The 23,404-nt window shown below is 40.3% G+C and overlaps 1 protein-coding gene across 2 annotated transcripts in view; it reads right to left on the bottom strand.

Moving 5' to 3' along the window:
• dock10 (dedicator of cytokinesis 10) overlaps positions 1-23,404 on the bottom strand; it is a 377,754-nt gene that overhangs the window by 3,897 nt on the left and 350,453 nt on the right. For both annotated transcript variants that reach the window (XM_041212097.1, XM_041212105.1), the window contains exons 51-55: positions 21,966-22,112; positions 21,474-21,684; positions 20,540-20,730; positions 15,185-15,285; positions 11,678-11,816 (exon numbers count right to left, since the gene is read on the bottom strand). In XM_041212097.1, the coding sequence (XP_041068031.1) occupies positions 11,678-11,816; positions 15,185-15,285; positions 20,540-20,730; positions 21,474-21,684; positions 21,966-22,112 (789 nt within the window). The remainder of the gene's footprint in view (positions 1-11,677; positions 11,817-15,184; positions 15,286-20,539; positions 20,731-21,473; positions 21,685-21,965; positions 22,113-23,404) is intronic.

The following is a 23,404-nucleotide window of genomic DNA, read 5'->3' as shown; positions in this document are numbered from 1 at the left end:
ATAAAAGGGAATTGCCTGGATAGATTCCACAGCTTGATTTATCTCTAAGATAAAAGCAAAATACTGTGGATGCTGGCAATCTGAAACAAAAACAGAAAATTATGGAAAAACTTAGCAGGTCTGACAGCATCTGTGGAGAGAGAAACAGAGTTGACATTTCGAGTCTGTATGACCCTTCTTCAGATGATTTATCTCTCATTAAGATAGTTACAATTGTTGCGTTCCTGAAGTCGGTTGGTGGGGGGAGGGGGGGGTGGGCGGTGGTGTGAACGGGGCCTGGGAGGAAGAGGAGAGAAAGGGGCAGTTCTTTTTCCTCCCGAATCCATAGGTTGAGCATGCTGTCTGATGTGAGCAAAAAACCTCAGTTGGAATACCATCGGGGCTGCAGGTTTTGTTGATTGGCCTATAGATGGCCCTAGTAGCTTCAAAAAAGCTTTGTATATCCTCACGGTCAGCATATTGTTGGATCCCTCGGACTTTCTCTTCCCACACATATCCTTTATCTTCTGAATTGGTGTTTAGGTGTCAGGCTTGAGCTGTTGGAATACTACCTTCTTGAATTATGACCTTGGGTTGTTCTGCCAGGCAATGAATGCTGCTCATTTTTGTTCTAGAAGGTCACATATTTCAGCATCATTTACATCGAACCAGTCATGGTAACAACGATGCTCTAACCCAATGGCTGGTATTCTCTGGACGCGCCATGGCGGGACCCATCATGGGGGCTGCAGTGGTCTGGCCAAAAATCCATTGACTTTTGGCGGAACTGAGCGATCCTGGTGATGGGTGGGGCTGGAAAATCCCACCCAATGGTCTGGTCAGGGCCTGGTGCAGCTGGTTTTATTTGATCCCACTGTTCTAGAATTGAGTTACATTTGTAAGGATTTTCCAGATTAGTTGTCAGCTGTACTTCAAATTCCTCCCTTTGGACAGTCTGCTTTAGGGCTGAAACATTGATCCCCTCTGTCTTTGTTCATCACCGTTCGGACAAGTCAATGGTCTGTCAATCATCTGCATGAATCGAGTAATACAGGAATAACTTCGATCTTTCACCCAAACAATAACATAGTCCCGGGGGCGCCAATGCTTTGATCTAAGATCCTCCATGTGGTTTTGTATTTTCCCATCTGGTGGAAGAGGGTGTTTATTATAATGAGGCCATGCTGAGCACACTTTGTCAGCAAGAAGACACCATTTGCATTGAGTTTTCCCAACCTGTTTTCCAAGTGGTTCTCCTTCAGACATCAGCGTCACAGCCAACACTGGCATTAAAGTCCCCCAGAAGGATAGTCTTTTCTTCTGGGATGGCAGTGAAAACTTCATCAAGGTCAGAATAGAACTTTTCCTTAACATCCTCAATGGAATCGAGATTCGGCACTTAAGTGCTGATGATGGTGGAATATTCTTAACAGCAGAGCTGTAGGTGAAGTATCATGACTCTTTCATTTATACAACTGGGGAGTTCTGGCAGTGCAGCCAAGCCAATTCCCTTTGGCAAAATCAACTCATGGGCAAGAGGGTCACTGTCAGTCTTTCCTTTCCAGCAGAAGGTGCAACCCCCAAGTTGTTTCTTCAGCTGCCCTCCCCTCAGGAGATCAGGTCTCACTGAGGGTGGCGATGTCAATTTGGAGTCGTGATAGTTCACGTGATATGATTGCAGTTCTTCTTTCCGGTCACTCTTGAGATTAACCATGAATGTTTTACATTCCAAGTTGCAAAATTTAAAGTTTTCTTTCTTTGACCACAAAGGCGGTGATCCTGCAGGGTATGGTTTCCCCAACTGGGAGAAATGGGAAGCTGGTTTTTAGGGCACCTTTTCTCGTCCCTTCCCCATTTGGAGTGAGCAGCGGGAACTTGAGGAAGACTATTCAGTCACAGAAGCTGCTGCCTAAAGGTACCTCTGTCCCAACACAAGGTGCCAGCTAACCTTCATGCATCTGCCCCCGTCGACAATTCTCAATCACCACAAGGCAAATGGACCCTGGAAAAAGCCAACACATGACTTTGTTTAATGTGGGGATCTTGGGATGCCATCATTGTCCACACGAACTTGCCAGGTTGGTTGTCAGATTTTGGTATGTGTTGAATCACGATAATCGGGACCACCTTGCTGCTGCAGCCTTCTTCCACCTTCACAGCCAGTGAGATGCACAGTCTTCCTTTGCCAATTCTGCCATTGAGGATATTTTGGACTGCACTTTGTCCATTACCTCCATCCAACCTGTAAATCGCCACTTTGACATGGTGCTTGTGCACTCTGCCGATTCCTTGAGTGACGCAATCAGGTGCTGCTTGCTCCTGGTAGTGCCACTCATTGGGTCATGTCTGAAGTATTATGAGGTCAAGTTAAAAAAAAATGACCAATTTGCTGCAAATTCAGCTCAGTGTTTGTACCAAATGCACCAAGTGAAAGCCTTGAAAGGTTGGTATGGTCTTTGAAAAACAAATTTGCATTAGTTTAATTTTAGGATACAGTAACATAATGGTTATCCTAGTGGGCTTGGATTTATAATCTGGAGACATGAGTTCAAATCATACTATGGCAGCTGGCAAGTTTATATTCAGTCAGTCAATTAAATAAATCTGAAATAAAAATCTATTATCAGTAATGATGGTCAAAAAACCATTGAAATGTATTCAAAATCCACCTGGTTTGTGAGTGTCCTTTAGAAAATATGCTTACCTGATCTGGCTTGTATGTGACTCCAGAGCCACAGCATTGTGGTTAGCTCTTAACTGCCCTCTAAAATGGATTAGTGAGCCACTCAGTTGTATAAGGATGGACAATAAATACTAGCCTTACCAGTGATGCTCACAGATGAGAATGAATGAAAAAAATATTTAAGTACTCGAAGTACTATAATGTCAGCACTCCAAAAATTGGAAGGGAATGAGAACATCAAAATAACTTTGAAATCTTCAAAACTTAAATTATAATAGGCATAATTATCACACACAAGACACCTAAAAATATTTTAAGATGTTCTGGGTTCCTGGCATGTTATAATATTCAGCAAATCAATCAGGTGAATGTTATACAATCTCATTCTATATTTCGTTTCAACTTCATCTAAGTCCAAGGTAGCATACTTCCGAGTGGACTTCCTGAACAATACGCCTTTCTGGCTGCACAACATCAGCAGAAATAATTCCATGTAATGTTGAACCTTAAAGCTATTAGCAAAATGTGTAGGGAAGTGCATCCTGAAACCTCACCGTATAGTTTTCATGGTGTAGTGGTCCTGGTGCACCAAAACATGCTACTAAGAATGATTCAGCAACTACCTCATCAATGAGTTATCTCTTAACTCACAAATTCTGAAGTTACAAATGAGTTATGCATGTTATTTACACTTAGATATTTTCCTAATGTCACAAAGCAATAAGTGCTGCAATTCTGGAAGGAATGTTTTAAACATTTCTCTATGTCTCCTGTGAAATTAATTCAGAGAAGTCAGGATGGATTCTTAATTACGTGCAGGACAAAAGTCTCTTCTATAATACTGTTGTGCAGTTAAGTTTTGGGCATAAGATGGAAGTTTAATTTACTGAGGTTTTTGTGCCCCTATAATAAGTAAATCAGACTGTTACTGGCTGATATGCAACAAGTATATTTTCTGTTGTTGCCTGATGTTTATCCTGTTTTTTTTTCTCACTCAATTTTTCTATTGCTTGCTTGTCACCACCTATAACTGTTAACAGGGTAATGCTGTTTGGTAGTATGCAGGCTAAAACTGATATGAAATTGGGTTAGAAGTTAATAAAGGATTGTGTGGAGTTGTTTAACTAAACACCTACAAGTGGGGTTGGGAGTGATGCTAAAATAATATTGATGTTTGGCTAAGGTTATTATGGTTAAAAGCAATAATTTTTGCAGGCAATTAATGTGAAAATGAAGCAAGAAAGCATTTTGCTAGTGCAAAGTGCATTTTCTCTCATGCAAAGCCAATTTAGAAAGCTGTAAGTTTACCAGGTTAATGAATCACATGTTTTGTTCCTGGACATAAAAAATGCACGATTATAAAACACAGAATTAGAAGACATACAAAAAAACATTAGATTAAAATGCCATTTCAACAGATAGTGACAATATGATAAAAAAACATATACCTAAAATGGGATAAAAGCAAAATACTACGGATGCTGGAAATCCGAAACAAAAACAAAAATACCTGGAAAAACTCAGCAGGTCTGACAGCATCTGCGGAGAGGAACACAGTTAATATTTCAAGTCCGAGTGACTCTTCATCAGAACCTCTGTCATTCACCGAGTCATTCAGACTTGAAATGTTAACTGTGTTCCTCTCCGCAGATGCTGTCAGACCTGCTGAGTGTTTCCAGGTATTTTTGTTTTTGTATCTAAAATGTGAGTTCTAATAATTCTAATTACTATTATTCAAATGTAACAACATAATATCAAAAATACATTTCTTCAATTTGGCAAAGTATTATGGTCTTATTCCTTTCTCTAAAAACTATAATTCTCTATGCTAAAAACAATGGGCAGAACATTGCCTTCGACGTGCAGGGGTGGGCCCGACACGCTGACGTGTAAAGTAACGCGCTGTGGCATCAGGCGTGCATCCTAAAGTCATCATGCATTATTTCGATATTTCATTCAGTGGGTGCGCACTGTAGGCGGTTGCGCACCCGCCAAATTGTCAACAGCCCACTAAGGCCACTAAAAAAATAATTAAAGTTGTTGACAACGCTGCCTGTCCAACCTTAAGGTTGGCGGGCAGGCAAAGAGCCCAAGTAACCTTTGTGTTTTTCAGGAAACTTCATCCACGGGCTGAAGGTTTAGTAAAATAAATAAATAAATATTGCTAAATTGATAAACATGTCCCAGCTCATGTGACACTGTCACATGAGGGGATATGTCTAAATAATTTTTCACTTTATTTATAAAAATGTTTCATTATGTACTTAATCTCCTTGAGGCAGCTCTGTGCCTCAGGGAGATTGTTGCACTCATTCGCGCGCATGCCCCAGCTCTCCCTCCTCCCCCCACCTGCACAGGTAGCACTGAGCGCTACAGAACGCGTATTATCCTGGACCGGCCTTAATTGGCCCGCCCATGTAAAATGGCGGTACGCAACTGTTTGCGGGTGGCGATCAGCTCCACCCAGTCTGTCCGACATAGGTAAGAGTCAGCCCAATGAAAATTTAATGAAACATATCTGCTCATGTGACTGTGTCACATGAGATGGGACATGTTTTTATTTTTATAGAAACTTTTTATTTAAGTTGTAAAAGCTTTAGGATACCTCATCCCACTTGTGGATGAGGTTTCCTAAAAAATGTAAAGTCCACGTAGCCTTTTCACCTGCCCACCAACCGTAAGGTTGGATGGGCAGCATAAAGTTGAACTTAATTACTTCATTAATCTCTTAATAGGCCTTTTAATTATCGGCGGGCACACAGCCGATTCCAGTGCCGAATGAAATATCGTGACACAGCGCGATGATTTTGGGAGCACGCCTGCTGTCATCGCACGTCAATTTACGTGCCAGCATGTCGGGCGCGCTCCCTTACGCCGACTGAAAATCCTGGCCCATGAATAGAAAAGGGTGCGCATGTGTGTGAGAGTGAGTGTGTGTGTGGTGTGTGCATGTGTGTGTGAGTGACAATAACCATAATAATTGCACCATGCAAATTTGTAGAGCTGAATTACCATTCTTTTATTAAAATTGAATAAGATGTGTCATTCAAAACTTTTTTCAGGGTATCTGTCATGTTACTTTGTTGACAGATGGATTTTTAAATGTATAAAATCATGCAACCCAAATGCTGATTTTTAATTTCTGAGAGTGCTACGACTTGGACTGAAGAGTTACTAGAAAACAAATAGATCTGCCAAGTTTGTGCAATTTGGTTGACATATTTGGGTAGCCATTTTACAATAAATTAATAAATTAACAAAAATGAAAACAGAAGTTGAAATACAAAACCATGCAAAGCCAGTAAAGAGTTAAAAAGTCACCATAGATAGAGGTTCAGACATACCATTTTTGCTAACAGTAGTGAAGGAGGTGATAGACTGAGAAGAGTAGAAGTTGGAAGAAGTAAAAGCAGAATTCAGCTGCCAGAGAAAAATAAAAAAAGATTTATTGAGTGAGGTGGTTCTATTGAGGAGCCAGGTGCTCAAGTATTACAACCGATAAAATAATTTTTAAGATTCATCTTCAAATCATTTTCAGTGAGATACTGTTACTTACAAAGTTCCTATTATCAGATATCAAATAAATTCAATAATGATGCTTCAACAGACTAGAAGAAAAACCTTGAGCTGTTTCATATCAGTACTCTTTTTCATCCGCAATCCCCAATTTAAGTGACAAAATCCCATTTCTCCTATGTGCTCTTGCTGAAGTGAGATAACTGCCATAAACATACACACATCTCAGCTCCCAGAGTAAGAACGTAAATGAAAGATCGCCCTCTGTTAGAATTCAGATCAATCAACCATAAAGATATGTTGTGTCTATCATATCTTGCGATTTTTCTTCTAGTCATTGAAACAGTACAAGTATACAACAAATATTTTTACAAATGAAACAAATATTATGAACACAATTACCCTATTTCTACATTGTGTATATTTCAAATTGGCAACACAGGAAACAGAAGTAGAGTAATTATTTTCATGGTAAGTATTCTAAATATTTCATCTCAACTATTTTTCTTTCAAATTTTCTGTCATATGGTAATTGCTATGGCAAATCAAGGTTGCAACAGGGAATGGTGGACTGGTTCATCATGTTACAAATGCCAGGTTTATAAGATTGTTATGTTTGTGTTGTCTTTTTTAAATTCCAGGTAGAATGGAGGAATGAAGGGGGTCATGTGACCTGGTCTGAATTCTGCCTGACAATGAGCCTGGGTGGCCTGGTTGCTGTGGGGGCAGGGGGGCCCAGGTTGACTTAAAGGTATAAGATCTTCACACCTGGAAACAATGACAAGGGCAGCCGTGCTAACTGTGGATAGACTTTCAGTTTCCATGTTTTGAGCAGAATAAAGAGAGGGAGGGAGGTCTCATAGGAAGAGAGACAAGGGAGTGCAGCCAGTATGGTCAGCAGAGAGGAAAGTGTGTCCTTTTCTGTTGTGATGAAATCTGTGGTTTCAAAGTTTGTAATATTTTTGCGACACACCCTAACTGAAAAGCTAAATGGAAAGAATGAAACAGAGAAAGAAACTGGGAGGCTCAGTTTCCTAAGAAAATGAACTGAAACTGTGGTTGGAAAACAAAACTTCTAGGGTGACTGAACCTGATTGAAAGCATATAAAAGGACATAGCTCAATCCAAGCTCAGTAGAAGTTCATGAGTCTGGTGGTGCAGTACAGGAAAACTAAAAATCGATAGAATCCAGATCCAGAGGCTGAGGATAAGTTGGTGCAGTTGCTTCTGTAACTTGAAGATAACATTGGTGGATCTACACCATCCAGCCCAAGTTGGGGAGGTTCTGCAGACATGTGCCATTTTTGGTGAAGACCGTGCCCGTGGAACTCGGGTTGGTTGTACGCTGTCGGCTGGGGATCAGACCAGCACCTAGAAGGAGAGGAGCTGACATTCTTCATGAGGAAGACAGAGTTTTGAAGAACTTTGTGACTGAGATTGATATGCTGAGTGGACGGCCAAGCCAATTTATAAAATCTGTCTTAGTTGTATCTGTCATTTAATGTGTAATTCATAGTTTAGAATCAACCACAATTTGCCGGTTAATTCATGTTCAACTTATGTTGATTCTGGGTTTTACAGCATAGATGGTTACCTAAGATAGTGTTTGGTGTTTGCTTTGTTTGACTCTCGTATAGTAAAAATCTTTTGACTTAAACTGTGGAATCTTCTGGCTTTGTTATTTTAGCACATACCTGGGATTTCACATTTCTTTTTTTTAAAAAAAAAAGTTTACTAAGATCATAACACTGTAGACGACCAGGAAGAATGTGGGAGAGAACACTGCCTCTAGTTAAAGAGGTGTGTCCTGTGGCAATCTAAGGAAGCTGAATGATTCATCCTGGTGTGACTAATTGGGAAAAGAATCACTGGAATAGGTTGGACTTCTCCAAAAACTGAGAAAAGCGCCTTTTGGACAGTCACTCAGGGTTACGACTTGGCAAAACAGGGATTGGTGAAACAGGGAGAAGTGAACTCATTGGAGGCTAGGAGTGACGTTGGACTGTTTCTTGTGAAAACTATTATTTTGAGCAAAATAAAAGCATAACCATGGCATTGGATATTCGGTTGTCTTAAGAATTAAAGCGGGGGTGGGGGGGGGTGCGGAATATCTTTTCTGTAGTTTAGTGTATTAGTTACCTACTAAATAGTGTTTAGTCAATGTTGTTTTTGGTTAGATTGTAACAGCAAATGTCTTATAATTTGGAATATTGTCTTGTGAGCCTTTCAATCGCTGACTGGAATTTGGATCTCTTGAATGCCCAATAGGAGCAATTTGTGCTAGAAATCTATGCCAACTGAGAACCTGGTGAAATTACCCAGATGATTATTCATAGGAGCTTCACAGTCACTGCCTCTTTAACCTAGGCTAGTAAAAACCTAAAAAGCACAGAAGTGAAAAACAATGCCCTGGTTCATTGCACCACCTAGTCCTCTGGTGGATGCATTTAATTTAAAGTTAAACACACTGCAACAGGAGATATACACAACAAAGGGATGTCAGTTCGCAAAGATGGAAAAGGGAAGAGGATATGATGATGAAGTTTTATTTAATTAAACACATTCCCTTCATCTACAGGCTCAGATTTTTCAGCCTGTGATGAAGCCATTCCTCTCACCACTGATCTCAAAGAAAGCTGCTTGCAAAGATTTTGCAATCTCTGTGCTGAGGATTGCTCCTTTCTTGACTACAGTTTGACTCTGGCACCAAATCAAGGGAATCTCCATGCATCCAGCAACAGTGTATCTTCAAATGGGGTAAGCAGCTTATCACATTGAAGCATTTCTCACTGATAGCAAATCAGGAAGTAAAATGCATTTCATTTTTTACTTTTAATTAATGTTTAACAGAGCATGGAATAAATGGTTGTGACATATGCATGGGATTAAGGTAAAAGCTGACATATCAAATAAACCTAAAATCTATTTGAATAATGGAATTTTATCATAATGGAGAAATTTGACTTTCACAAAAATAAAATTAGTTTTCAGGGGCACTAATTATGAAATTAATGCATTGTTAAAAACCCAGTTAACATTATTCAACAACTTTTATAAGGGTTTTTACAGCTACACTAAGAGCATAAAAGGGCAAGCACCCATCAGTACAGAGAATTCTGCTTCATTGTAGTCTGTGGGGGTTTCAAAGGTGCACAATGCTGGGAAGTTACAGACAGCAACTTCTGTATTCCAATGTTTAACTGCACATTTGAGGACTCCAGGAGTTGCTGTTAGCTTCAGAGGAGTAGTGAGGGTGAACCCTGATTTTTTTTTTTTGCCATCCTTACTATTGGAAAATACAGGCCCTAAAATAATGAAGTTGATTTTACTAAACAAAGGATTAGCACCAGTTTTTTTTAAACCCTCAATTATACCATGAATTTTTAGGATAAGTAAACACCCAAACGAGATGGAAGAGGACAAATTTAAATGAGAGAACATTCTGCTATACTTCTTTTATAGACCACTACTATCCTTGTGTTCAAATGACAAAAAATTTTAAAATTCAAACGTGCTACAGCAGGTCTAACTATGGGCAGACACCACCAGATGCTCTGCTCACAGCAATATATAGTTATTATACTAGCTAACAAAGTTGTGGTCTGAATCGTTGATCTTGTATAATGAGGCTCCAATTAATCTTACTATAAGTGCTTTAGGTCTTCCTTTATCACTCAATATCAAAAAGATTATAATATTTGTACCTAAATTACAGCTGGATGCTGAAAGATGTATTCAGAACTTGATCAAGTGGTGCCGAACATTTATAGACCAGATTATGAACAATTATCATGATTCACAACTTAAAAAACATTCTCTTTTTCAAAAAAAACGTATTCACGGGATCAACATTTGTCCCTTCATACACTTTATTACTAATTTTTTTGTATTTTTACTTGATTCATTCCACTAGTCGTTATGGCCAAAAGTTTCATTAATTTAAAAGTCAAGAGTGTAAGTGAACAGAAAACCAAACACTGCAGATCCTGGAAACCTGGCATAAAAAAACCCAAGAATACTGGAAACTGACAGTAAGTCAGGCACAGTGTCTGTGGAGAAAAACGACAAATTAATTTTTCAGGCATAACCCTTCATCAGAAATTTCCCTCCACAGATGCTGTACCTGACTTACTGAGTGTTTCCAACATTTTCTGTCAGTAAAAGTGACCAGAATCATCATAAGTGAAAGAAGAAACCTGACAAAAATTAACCTGTTTGTTTAAGGAATTCATTTCTTATATTAATTATAAAATGACTGCTAAGAGAGCTGTGACTAAATATTATTGGAGCTACAAAGCTAAAACCTATTTGTTACAGTTTAGTGGTCTGCATCTGTACGGTTATGCTAATATTACAGCTTAATAAACCAAGTAGAGCTCTGAAATGAAAACAGATAATGTGCTTTAAATACTAGCCAGAGTAAGAAAAACATATGAAGTGTACTTAGATACCACAGACCTAGGAGCATTTTAAGAGTATTTGAGTATTTTAGAAGGCTATGTTGAATTGATAGAACTAACGATGATTGTTAAACATAGTTCTTGCCATCTTCAGCAGACCTGCTATCAGGCTGAACAAACCATTAAAATTTCATTAATTCTTCGCAGAAAATAGGGACATGCATAGGATTAATTACATTATGTAAGCATCAGAATAAACAAACATTCTTACACTGCAGCTAGATTCCCATTCATTTCCAACTGATAGGTAGAAATCTGTAGGCAGCTGGGATGGTGGGTGAAGGGAAGGAGAGCATCGAGAGAGGTGGACATTTCATGTCCAGGCTGCCAAAATGGACACTAACGGGATCAAAAATAGTGTGCAAAATGAAAGTGGCCACTTACTGACTAGTTCCCGCCATAGGTGCTTTTCGGGAGACCTCAATCTGGGTGACCAGATTTCTCACTGAAAACAGTTGTGAGCCTCATTATTATATGCAAGTTGGTATTAAAGGACTTAGGAATGACCCCCAACTCTCAGCCTGCCTGTACCACCACGATTTCCTGCTCTCCCCCCACCCCCCCTACAAACCAAATCACGGTTAGAATAAATGAATGGGATCCCCAGCAGTCAGGGGAAGCTGAATGGAGATTTTGAGGCACTTTTTTATGGCAGTTGCTTGTGGGTTTTCAGCATCAAAGGCTCACAACTTTAATGTAGTTGTTGCTGTAGGTTCCACAGAAACATTACCTATTGCTCTGAAGTGCTGATTTTTATACTCCTGACAATTCTGCTTCTTCTCTTTAAAGGTGCTGCTGCAGAACTTTCAAGTTCAATCGTACTATCTGATTTTCTGCCTCCAGAGTACCAACCTGCCTACTGAGGAGCAGATTTCATGCTCACAATGAAAGACCCCGAATCAAAATGATGGGACTTTCTGCATCCTCTTCTGGGGGGAGGGGGAAGGGGAGCACTGTGCATAACCCAAATCCGAGCAAATAAACAAAAAGATGAACTGTGCAACCTACAAGATGGCAGCAATTTGATAGTAATGCTAACCTGCTCATTCATGACTGTAGACAACTCGCTCAGCAGATCTCTGTAGTGAGACTTCATCTCCTCCTGGTATTCTAATTGGTCTTCTTTAATCAGCCGCTCATTAACCTCCAGTGCATGTCCGCATGCAGTTGCAAATTGTCTGCACAAATAAGATTCAAGACAATTAATAAACTAATTACTGATTATTTCATAATGATGCCCAGAACATCATCAATGCTTTTAACAGCACTGCAGCCAAATATCTGTCAGGAGTTTTATTGAAGGTATGAGGTAGCACTGTTGACTAAACTGACCTGATAGCCTTAGTTTTGATGTTTGTCACAGGGGTGACAAAAAAACAGATTGCACATAGAACAACATGCAAAGTTTGCGTGGAGACAAAACTAGCAGAGCCAACAAATGTTGCATGTGAAGAATGGTGTGTGTCATTCCTACTGCAGACAGCAAGTACTATTTTTGCAGTTGTCAGACCAGACATCTGTGTGCATTGCACCCGGTGTTTTGGTATAAAAGTGGCAGCAAGATTGTCTGAGTCCAACCTACACCTGCAAATTTGTGGTACATTTAGGCATTCCAGGCAAATGCCTGTAACAATAATTAATCTCACTGAACATAAAAATTAGGGGTGTCATGCCTGTTAAAGGTCCCCACTCAGCAGCTGCCAACCGAGATGCTTTTTTTTTACGCGTTTGAGAAATATCTCCTTGTGGAGCCAAGAGAAGCAGAAGTGCTTCCTCTGGCTTTACAGGAGTGTTGATTAAACGCCTCCCCATTTCCACTGTCCTGGGACTTAATAAGGGCCACTGACAATGAGGAAAGCACCCCGAAATTGACACCGCTCATTGGGCGAGTTGTCTGGTTTGAATGTACCCTCATTTTCTACTCAACACCATTTAGTTTGATCTAACAGTCAGGATGTACCTTTCCTATATTACCTTGTTGATAGGGAAACGTACAAGTCCTATAATATTTATCTATCATTTTACAGAAATGACATGATGCAAGCCATTTTATTTGCTCCCTTTCCACCTGAAAACCAATTATTCCCACTCCCTTACATTATAAAACCTCTGCGTTTTTGCCACACGGTCTGAGATGGATCCATTCTGATCTTAACACTGGCATTCATGTAACCTCTTTTCACGCCTCAGCTCTAGTCTGGAACCCTTTCCCTTAAACCCTTCCTCCCAGTCACCGAATACATTCAAAACAGATCGATGAATTTTTTGGCTCTAAGGAAATCAAGAGATATCGAGGTAGGAAATTAAAGTTGAGCTGCAAGATCAGCCATGAGCAAGCAGAAGCATTAGGACATAAGAAATTGGAACAGGAGGAGGCCACATGGCACCTTGAACCTACTCCACCATTCAATAAGATCAAGGTGTTGACCTTTCACCCCAGCTTCGGTCTTGGACAAACTCTGAACATCTAGAGCTCTTTGGGATAGAGAATTCCAAAATATGGCCTCCTACTGCTCTTATTTGTTACATTCCAACATCTACTTCTCTCTCCACCTTCAAAAACTTTGTAAAACCTGTTGGTGTTATTTCTGGCTTGCTGTCATAGTCAATATTTCTTCTAACTTCTGATTGCTGTGCTTGGCTCATTTGGTGTGGTCTCTTGATGTGTAGCTGCACATGCGCACATCTTAAAAGGAACGTAGTTTGTGCACGGCTTCTATGTTCTATATGCGGCACATTCCTGATTGGCGCCTTAGAGTTAGTCATATTATGTTTGGATGTTGCTGTTCTGCAGCTCAAGGGTGAAAACGGAAACTCCTATGATGCATCTCTACTTCTCTCTCTCACACACATAACACCCGCACCCTTAGAATTCCGTCATCTTTTTCTACCTGATTGCTATGACTTGGTTTGCTGTTGTGCATGTTGCACAATTTCACAGGAGAAGAGTGAAAATGACAATTTTCACAACAAATCAAACACACAAAGAAGGTCATTGTAGCTTTCATTGCCATGGGAAAATGGATGATGGAAAAAGAAAATCAGGAGAGGTGTAAAATGGGCTTATGGTTTGCTATCACCCATTTTTCATTTGATGATAAAAGTTACAATTATCCCAGCAGAATTTATCCCAAAAAGCTGGATATCAGCAGCCAGTGTGAAATTTTAAATTCAAGGTTCAGATTCTTGACAAAAGTGTATGGAAAGGTCTTATCGAAATTTGTTGCAGGTATTTCTAACACTAGGCAATCACTTTAACAGGCAAGCTGGATAATTGTCTTTTCAGAATGTTGTCATTTTGAATGCATTTATTATGTTTGCAAAGATTATTTGCAGGTGAATACACTGACTGATTAATACAAAGAAGAAGCGTAATGACAGTTAAAAATAGCGTGAAGAAATAACTTGAGCAGTGAAATTGGTCAGTTTTGCTGTGCTTTCTAGGTTGTGAATGGCAACTTTGGAATAAAATTGTGGAACTCAATTGCTCAGCTTACTTCTGATGATTCATTTGCAGCTCATTGATTTGTTCACATTTACAGGATATTTGAATGGTAACATAACTGCTTAATTCAGCAATTACAAATTCTCAGCCAGTGGACACATGGGCCTGAATCTTCTGGTCAGCGTGCAGGAGCGGGCTCTGCACGCCAATGTGTAAAATGACACGTGGTGACGTCGGGTGTGTGTCCCGACATCACACACGTCATTTAGATCTTCAGTTCGATGAGCGCATACCGAAGTCAGCTGTGTGCCCGCCAAACTGTCAAAGGCCTATTAAGGTCATTAATCAACTAACTGAGGCACTTGTAAGGGCTGCCCATCCAACCTTAAGGTTGGCGGGCAGGCAAAGAGCCCAGGCGGCCTTTACATTTTTCATGGAACCTCATCCATGGGCGGGATGAGGTCTCATGAAGGCTTTATAATTTTAATAAAAATTTTTAATAAAATTCATAGACATGTCCCAGCTCATCTGACACTGTCACATGAGGGGACATGTCTGAATAATTTTTAAAATTATTAATCAGATTAATCTCCCTTAGGCAGCTCCGTGCCTCAGGGAGATTGCTGCACCCTTTTGCACACATGCACGAAAGATCGCAGGCCCCGGCTTTCCCCCTCCCCCCACCTGCACAGGGTGCGCTCAGCACTTCCGGATGCACGTCACGCGAGGTGAGTCTTAATTGGCCAGCCCACGCAAAATGGTTGTGCGCAGCTGTTTGCTAGCGGCGAACGGCTGCGCGCCTGCCCACGCTCACTCCCACCCAGCCCGCACGATGGGGAGCAAATTCTCCCCATGGTGCTTTCAGGCTCAACAGCCTCAAGTGCAACTTTAAAAGGCATAAGAAAGGAAGGAATAAATAAAGGAAGTCTGTTGGATATAAAACTTTTAATTATATAGACTAGACTTTCCAATCATGTGGTTTGCATATTACTTACATTGTAAGGAAGAATACACGTGAAGGATCTTTATTGAAGGATCAATATACCATTTCAAGAAAATTGATATTTCAGTATTTAAACTTCATCTTCCCACAATGCTTACCTGAAAATCTCTTTGAGGAGTTTGACTTGGTTGTCTGGATATTTTTTTGCATTCTTTTCCTCTAGAAAAGCCCAAGCATAAGCCATGGGCCCTGCATTTACCTGTGCAGACAAAGTTACAACTAAATGAGCACCATGGCAAATTAGTAAATTTGGTAGAAAACAAAAACGAAATACAAATGCAATGTTATAAACAGAGTATAATCCTTGGAATCATTGTTCACATTGGATTAACACAAGAAAACAGAGAAGAAAAGACTACCATTAAATTCACTCTTTCCAGAGACAATGTACAATTTCCCATAACCCAGTTCTATCTGACTTATTTAATCTTCTAAGGGGAATGCTCATTCTAATAAATACCCTGACTCCGAAGGCAATCAATTAAAACTCTGTAATGCTTGTCCACACTGAGACATCCTTCATTCAAACTTGGCCAACTATTTTCCACAAATGCGGATCCCAACCGCAAAGATACATTACAATTCAATGATTACTTGATTACCTTGGTCTACATCCATAAATATCCTAAACCCCAATTTTTAACCAAATATTTATTCAATTATTTTTTGAAGGAGTTAATCAATGTCACAGTAACTGCTTTTGCAATGTCTGTTCCACATATCTACCCTTTTTTCTAGTCTTAACACAATTTCATTTGATGGTTATAACTTTGAAACTTGTGTCCTTAGACTTTGTCCAATATCCAAAGCAACTAGCTTGCTTCTTATTTACAATGTTTTCTCTAAGCAAAAAGATAAGGGAATTATTATATATGCATGCTATAATATATCATGCTTATTCTGGTAAGCAGTCATATGCTCTGACCAGTCAGTGCTCCAAGATAGTTCTCAAGGTTATATTGGACACAGTGAGATTCACCTCAGATTTTTCAAATTGTCTGGTCAACCAAGATCTAAGAGTCAGTCTGTGTTTAGCGGGGCTTTAGTTTCCTAATCAGCTGTATGAAAAAGAGCGGCTGAAGAGGGTAAATTGCATGAAATCACCACAGCAGAATCATAGCATAGGATATCTTGCTGTATCTTGACCTGTAGAAGTCAGATTCGATTTATTCAGGTTACACTCATTTAATTCATTGACTCATTTATAACTATCCCACATTCCTCAAGGTCAGATTAAATTTATTATGGTTTCATTTACTTAAATTATTAATTTGTGGATGATCCATTCACTCTGAAGCATATATATATTTCTTCACGACATGTTTATTTATTAATTGATTTCGTCTGGCCCTCTGCCACAGAAGTTCAACTTGATGTATTTGAGGCCACGTGCATTTACTTACTTCCTGTCTAACTCCTTGCCTAATTTGCTTTATTCCATACATTAAGCATGTATTTATTTCAGAAATTGCCAATTGGCTTACTGCCACAGAGTCTATGTACACTGGTATGCGATAGAAGGGCTAAAAGGGAATTGTAATGGTAACTATAGATTGCTCAGTACCTGGGCGTCAGCCTTGACTCAGTGAGAACATTCTTGCTCTTATTCAAAGGGTCATGAGTTCAGAGACAGGAGTATATAATCTAGGCTGACACTTCCATTCAGTACTGCAGTGTTAGATGACACACTAACAGCATTTCCCTCCCAAGATATCTTTAACATTGCGAATTATAACAGGAGCAATGCTTTTGGACCATGATCACCTCAGAACTCTCTGATAAGTCATACATCATCTTGACTTGGTGGTATATCATCACTGAGTTCTGGAATTCCCTATCGACCACCACTCTGGGTATCATCATCATACAACTCCAGCCATTCAATGGGAAAGCCCAATTCCACCTTCTTGGAAGAAATTGTGATGGACAATAAATGTAGCCTTGCTAACAATGCCCATACAGCTTTGGGATGTCTTGAAGACATAGCAGGCACGATATAAATACAGATATTTTAATTCTCTCCCACTCAAAAGGCACAACTAAGTATTGTTTATTATGAAAATGTCTGAAGGTCTTTGTAATAAGATAAAGGAATATGTTGGTTAAGATCTAAACAAAATTAATTGAAAAAATGTACTTCGTCTTCCAGTAAAATGGGATATGATGTATTAATTTGCATTCACATTGAGAAATGTATACAATATAACATGGTCAGATTTTCACTGGACTAGTAATCCAGAGGCCCAGGTTAATGTTCTGGGGATACAGGTTCAAATCCCACAAGAGCTACTGGTGGAATTTAAATTCAATTAATAATTCTGGAATTTAAAGCAAAAAGCTAGCCTCCATAACCATGGTGACCATGAAACCATTGACGAATTTCAAGAAAACCCATCTGGTTCACTAATGTCCTTTAGGAAATTAAATCTGCTATCCTTACCTGGTTTGGCCTACATGTGACTCCAGACCCATAGCAATGTGGTTAACTCTTAAATGCCCTCTGAAATGGCCTAGTAAGCCACTCAGTTGTATCAAAGGTCTACAAAGTCTAAAACAAATGGAACCAGATGGACAAACTGGCATCAACAAAGGCACTGAAAATGACAGCAGCAAACTCAGCCCTGTCGATCCTGAAAAATCCTCCTTACTAGCAACTGGGGGCTAATGCCAAAATTGGATCAGCTGCCTCACAGACTAATCATACCTTACAGGAAATGTCCCACACACCACCATCACCATCTCTGGGTATTTCCTGACCCACTGGTAGCACAGACCCACCAGATGTTGCGGCACAGTGTATAGTCAGAAGGGAGTTGCCCTGGGAGACCTTGACACTGCCTCTGGACCGACCCCATGAAGTGTCATGCCATCAGATCAAACATTGGTGAGGAAACCTCCTGCTGATTACTACCTATCACCTGACCACCCCCCCATTCCTCACCACCTATCATCACTCCCCCCACCACCACCGCACCCCCCACCACCACTGTTCCCCCCACCTCTGACCCCACCCCCCCTCACCCTGCTGAGCTGATGAATCAGCACTCCCCCATGTTGAACACCAGTTTGAAGAAGCACTGATGGCAGCAGAGAATGTAAATTGGGAAGGGGATCTTCAACATGGCTTGGTAGCACCACTACTGACCGAGCCCTAAAAGACAGCTGTTAGACTGGGTCTGTGGCAGGTGCTGAGGGAACCAATGAGAGGGAAAAACTTACTTGAACTCATCCCCACCAATCTTGCTGTTGCAGATGCATCTGTCCATGACAGTATTGGTGGGAGTGACCATCACATAGTCCTTGTGGAGGCAAGGTCCTGCCTTCACATTGAGGATACTCTCCATCGTATTCTGTGGCACTGCCATTGTGCTAAATGGGATAGGTTTCAAAATCAAAACCTTGAAGTGCATGGGCCATCAGCAGCAACAGAATTGTATACAACTACAATCGGTATCCGCACAACTTGGCATACCACCCACTCTACCATTACCATCAAGCCGGGAGATCAACACTAATTTAATGAAGATAGCAGGAGGGCATGCATAAAATGAGGCATCAACCTGATAAGGCTACACGCAGGACACTTGCATGCCAAACAGTGGAAGCAGCATGCGATAGACAGAGCTAAGCGAACCCATAACCATGGCCTCAGATTTCTGTTCTGCATTTCTGCCACATCAGTGAATGGTGGTGGAAAATTAAACAACAGGAGGAGGAGCCTCCACAAATATCTCCACCCTCAATGAGTTCAAAAGACAAAGCTGAAACATTTGCAATAATCTTCAGCCAGAAGGGCCGAGTGGATGATCCATCTCAGCCTTCTCAGAAGGCCCCCAGAATCATAGATGTCTATTCATTCCATGTGATATCAAGAAGCAGCTGAAGGTACTGGGTACTGCAAAAGCGATGGGCCTCGACAACATTCCAGCAATAGTACTGAAGATTTACGCTCCAGAACTAGCTGCACCCCTAGCCAAGCTATTCCAGTACAGCTACAACACTGGCATCTACCTGGCAATGTGGAAAATTGCACAGTTATGTTCTGTCCACAAAAAGCAGGATAAATCCAACCTGGCCAATTACCGCCCCATCACTCTACTCTTGATCATCAGTAAAGTGATGGAAGGGGGTCATCAACAGTGACACTTATTCAGCAATAACCTGCTCACTGATGCTCCATTTGGTTCCACCAGGGCCACTCAGCAACTGACCTTATTACAGCCTTGGTCCAAACATGATCAAAAGAGCTGAACTCCCAAAGTGAGGTGAGAGTGACTGCCCTTAACATCAAGGCAGCAATTGACCGAATGTGGCATCAAGGAGGCCTAGCAAAACTGAGCTCAATGAAAATTTGGGGGAAAACTCTCCACTGGTTAGAGTCATAACCAGCACAAAGGAAGATGGTTGTGGTCGTTGGAGGTCAATCTTCTCAGTCCTCAGATATCACTGCATAAGTTCTTCATAGCAATGTCCAAGGACCAAACATCTTCAGCTGCTTCATAAATGACCTTCCCTCAACAATAAGGTCAGAGGTGGGGATGCTCACTGATGATTGCACAATGTTCAGCATCATTCATGATTCCTCAGATGCTGAAGTAGTCTATGTCCATATGCAGCAAGAACTGGACAACATTCAGGCTTGGGCTGATAATTGGCATTTGTGCCACATAAATGCCAGGCAATAACCATCTCCAACAAAAGAGAATCTAACCATCTCCCCTTGACATCAATGGCATTACCATCGCTGAATCCAGCACTATCAACATCCTGGGGGTTTTTGACCAGAAACTGAACTGGATCAGCCATGTAAATACAGGGACTATAAGAGCAGGTCAGAGGTTCAGAATTCTGTGGTGAGTAACTCATCTCCTGTCTCCCCAAAACCTGTCCACCATCAACAAGGCACAAGTCAGGAGTGTGATGGAATACTCTGCATTTGCCTCGATGAGTGTAGCTACACCAGCACTCAAGAAGCTCAACACTATTCAGGATAAACAAGCCTGCTCGATTGGCACCCCATCCACCACTTCAACATTCACTCCCTCCACCAACATACAGTGTATACCATCTACAAGATGCACTGCAGCAACTCACCAAGGCTCCTCTGACAACACCTTCCAAACCTATGACCGCTATCGCAAGGGCAAGGAACACCACCACCTACAAGTTCCCCTCCAAGTAACACACCATCCTGACTTGGAACTATATTACTGTTCCTTCACTGTCACTGGGTCAAGATCATGGAACTCTCTTGCTAACAGCATTGTGGGTGTACTTACAGAACATGGGCTATAGCAGTTCAAGAATGCAGCTTATCACCACCTTCTCAAGAGCAATTAGGGATGGACAATAAATGCTGGTCTAGCCAATGAAGCCGATATTCTGTGAACGAATAAATTTAAAAATAGCCTACTATCAAAAATATTAATTTCTTTCAACAAAAATACCATTACCTTGGCACTGACACTTCCCTGTAGTTTGAGTTGCAGGCGAATCATGTCCACATCATTCATACAGCATAGATGATTTAGTTCTGAAACTTTCCTTGACATTTCATCAATTGCCACCTCAATGGGGTTCAGTTCTGTGCTTTGCTGGTTAACAACCTGAATTCTCTTCTTAACATATGGAAATGTCTGGCCAGCTACATGAACAAAGCAATAATATTTGTGAAGTGAAAACACAATGAAGCTATGTTTTCATTTATTTGTATAAATGGCAGAAAGTTAATACAGTCACTGAATAAATGCAACATCTGCTGTGGCACTCAACCATATAGACCAAGACAACAATCCTTGGCCTATGTTGAGTCAGTTACATTATTATCATGGCAGCAGATGAGCATTACATTGGTCTAGGTGTCCCATGTCAGGGAAAGGGAGCCTGGCCACAGTTCCCAATCCTACTAATTAGTGAACTTTGCTGAAAGTGCTCGTGTTAGAATATCATGCTTACCTAGAAACCACCAAAGGTTAATAAGCTATTTCAGAAAAGCAACACAGCTCCACAAAAATTGATAGCTCAAAAACTAAGTTAATTAGATTAATTAAAAGCCCATGAAAAACCATCACCTGAAATTTCTATGGGGCTTGCCCAATCTACATTTCTAACTTTGACAGAATCCCTGGAGAAACATCACATAAACGGGGGAATAGGAGAGCTCTGCAGAAATTTTCCACTTGAAGCTACACAGATCATAGTATAATTCTTTTAATTTGACTAATTTGTGGCTAATGATTAATTCACTGAATCAGATTGGTCAATATACAAAAATTCTATTTGTCTTAGATGTTTTAATTTATATCGAGCATCCTGTTAATGATCAAAGCTGATAAAATATTAGGAGCTTGCGCTCTAAATTCTCTACATTTAAAAATCATTACACACTTGTTAAGATTGTCCTTCTCTTGCATTGTTCTTCTACTCCCCCATGTTTTTTTCCAGACAGAGTAAAAGGGGTTTCAAACACAAAACGTTTAATGTTGTGATGTTTTTCAAAATCCGTTCTCCTTTCAGTGAGCTCTTTTTCATCAAAGTATGGTGTGACATAGGTAACCTGGATATATGCAAACTTTGGATCCAAATCTTTGGGATTGACCTAAATGAAGAGAACACCACATCTGAGATGTATGACACAAATCATCAAATAAAGATTGCTAACTGCAACTTTTTTTCCTACTCATACAAAAACTTTTTACAGGATTATTGATACCTTAATTAAAAATTATTCGCATTTCAAAATTTCATAATTTTAAGTTGTTCATTGGTAAGATTTCAGCAGACACAACACATATTATTTTCATTGCTCTGGTTTTATGTATTTTTTTTATAAAAGCTAATTCATTCAAAAGCTGCCTGGTTGGCATCTGCAGCCTTCACCTTGTTAGAATCTTGGATCATTTTCACATTTTCTGTTCCATATTTATCCGAGTATAGTTTTAATAGCCTCTGGGAAATTTCTGACAGTCCGGTCAGCTTGGGCTCTTTATAAATATACTCCTTGCTGTCATCTTCTTCAAAAAATGCCTGACCAATAAAAATAAATATTGAAATCAGAACACAGGTTTCCTACAATAAGTTAACTAGTTAAGATTTTTCAACCCCGCCCACTGCTGGAATTGTCCAGTCCTGCTGGACTTTTGGCTGGGCTGCCAAATCTCTCGCAGTAGGTCCCACCGTGATGGGGCCGGAAAATCCTGGCCAGTGAGTAACAGCATCCTACCAACTGGAAAGGTCCAGGTTTAATCTTTGGGCTGTACTATTTTCAGTCAAACTGTACTCTAGGCATTACATTTGGTTTTAGCATGTCTAGATTAGGGAGGTGGAAAAAATTAGCCAAGATTCCTGCTCCTGGGGTCTGTATCTACTGATCCCCGTTGAAAGTGAACACTGATGGATTTAAAGTCCCCCTGACTACATGAAATTAGATAGGGTCAGTCAAAAGAGGATGGGTAAATTATGTGCTCCATTCTCAGGTAGCTCCATATGTGCTCCATGCTCTTGAGATTTTAACACTTGTTTTTAGTGATTGATGACTTGCCTTCATAAATCATGCCTTGTGCACATAGACAAATATGGGTTCTGTCGTATCAATAGGACAGTGATGGCCTGTTAGCCATGGTCTTGGTGGAATGCCAACATAATCACCTGGCTCAATGAAAGCTGCACTGGTGACTGACGAGGCCAAAAAACGCAAGTGTTAAACTTTACTTTCAGCTGTGAGAATTGAGAGTATTCCTGCTAGACCCAAAAGGAAACTATGCTGCCTGCAGTTTCCATCACTCATATCCCAGCTAACAGATGGCCTTTGGGCAACACAATTTTAATCAGTGGGCCACTACTTGGCTGCCTCTATTCACCCATTTTAAGTGAACAACAGGATGCAAACGAGGCCAGGGAATTAAAATAGCCTAAACATCGAAATGACGGTGGCAGTGATTAACACTTGCTCTGCCAGAAACAAACTGTTAATATCTCCCCTAACCCCATGCCCCACAACGCCTTAACTCAAGTAGGAATAAGGACCAATTGGGCAAAGTTTAAGATGACAAGTGGAAGTGGAAACAAACCCTTGGGAAGAGGAGGGACGAATATTTGCATTAAAAGGATTGAAAGAAAAACAATTGCGAACTTCTTTGCATACTTGAGTTCAAACTTTCAGTTTTATTCAATAATTAATCATGTTAAGATATTAATAGGTTAGTTAGTATTATTTTGATAAAATGCACTGAACTAATTCAATAACATCCTGGTATGCTTGATTCATTCATTAGCCCCAAGCTTATATCAACCAGAACAACCTCCCTTTTCTGTTTTTC

This window comes from Carcharodon carcharias, chromosome 2, assembly GCF_017639515.1.
Source record: "Carcharodon carcharias isolate sCarCar2 chromosome 2, sCarCar2.pri, whole genome shotgun sequence".
Lineage (NCBI taxonomy): Eukaryota > Metazoa > Chordata > Chondrichthyes > Lamniformes > Lamnidae > Carcharodon > Carcharodon carcharias.
Note: the sequence above shows the minus strand (reverse complement) of the source record. Positions and strands in the feature narration are given on the sequence as shown.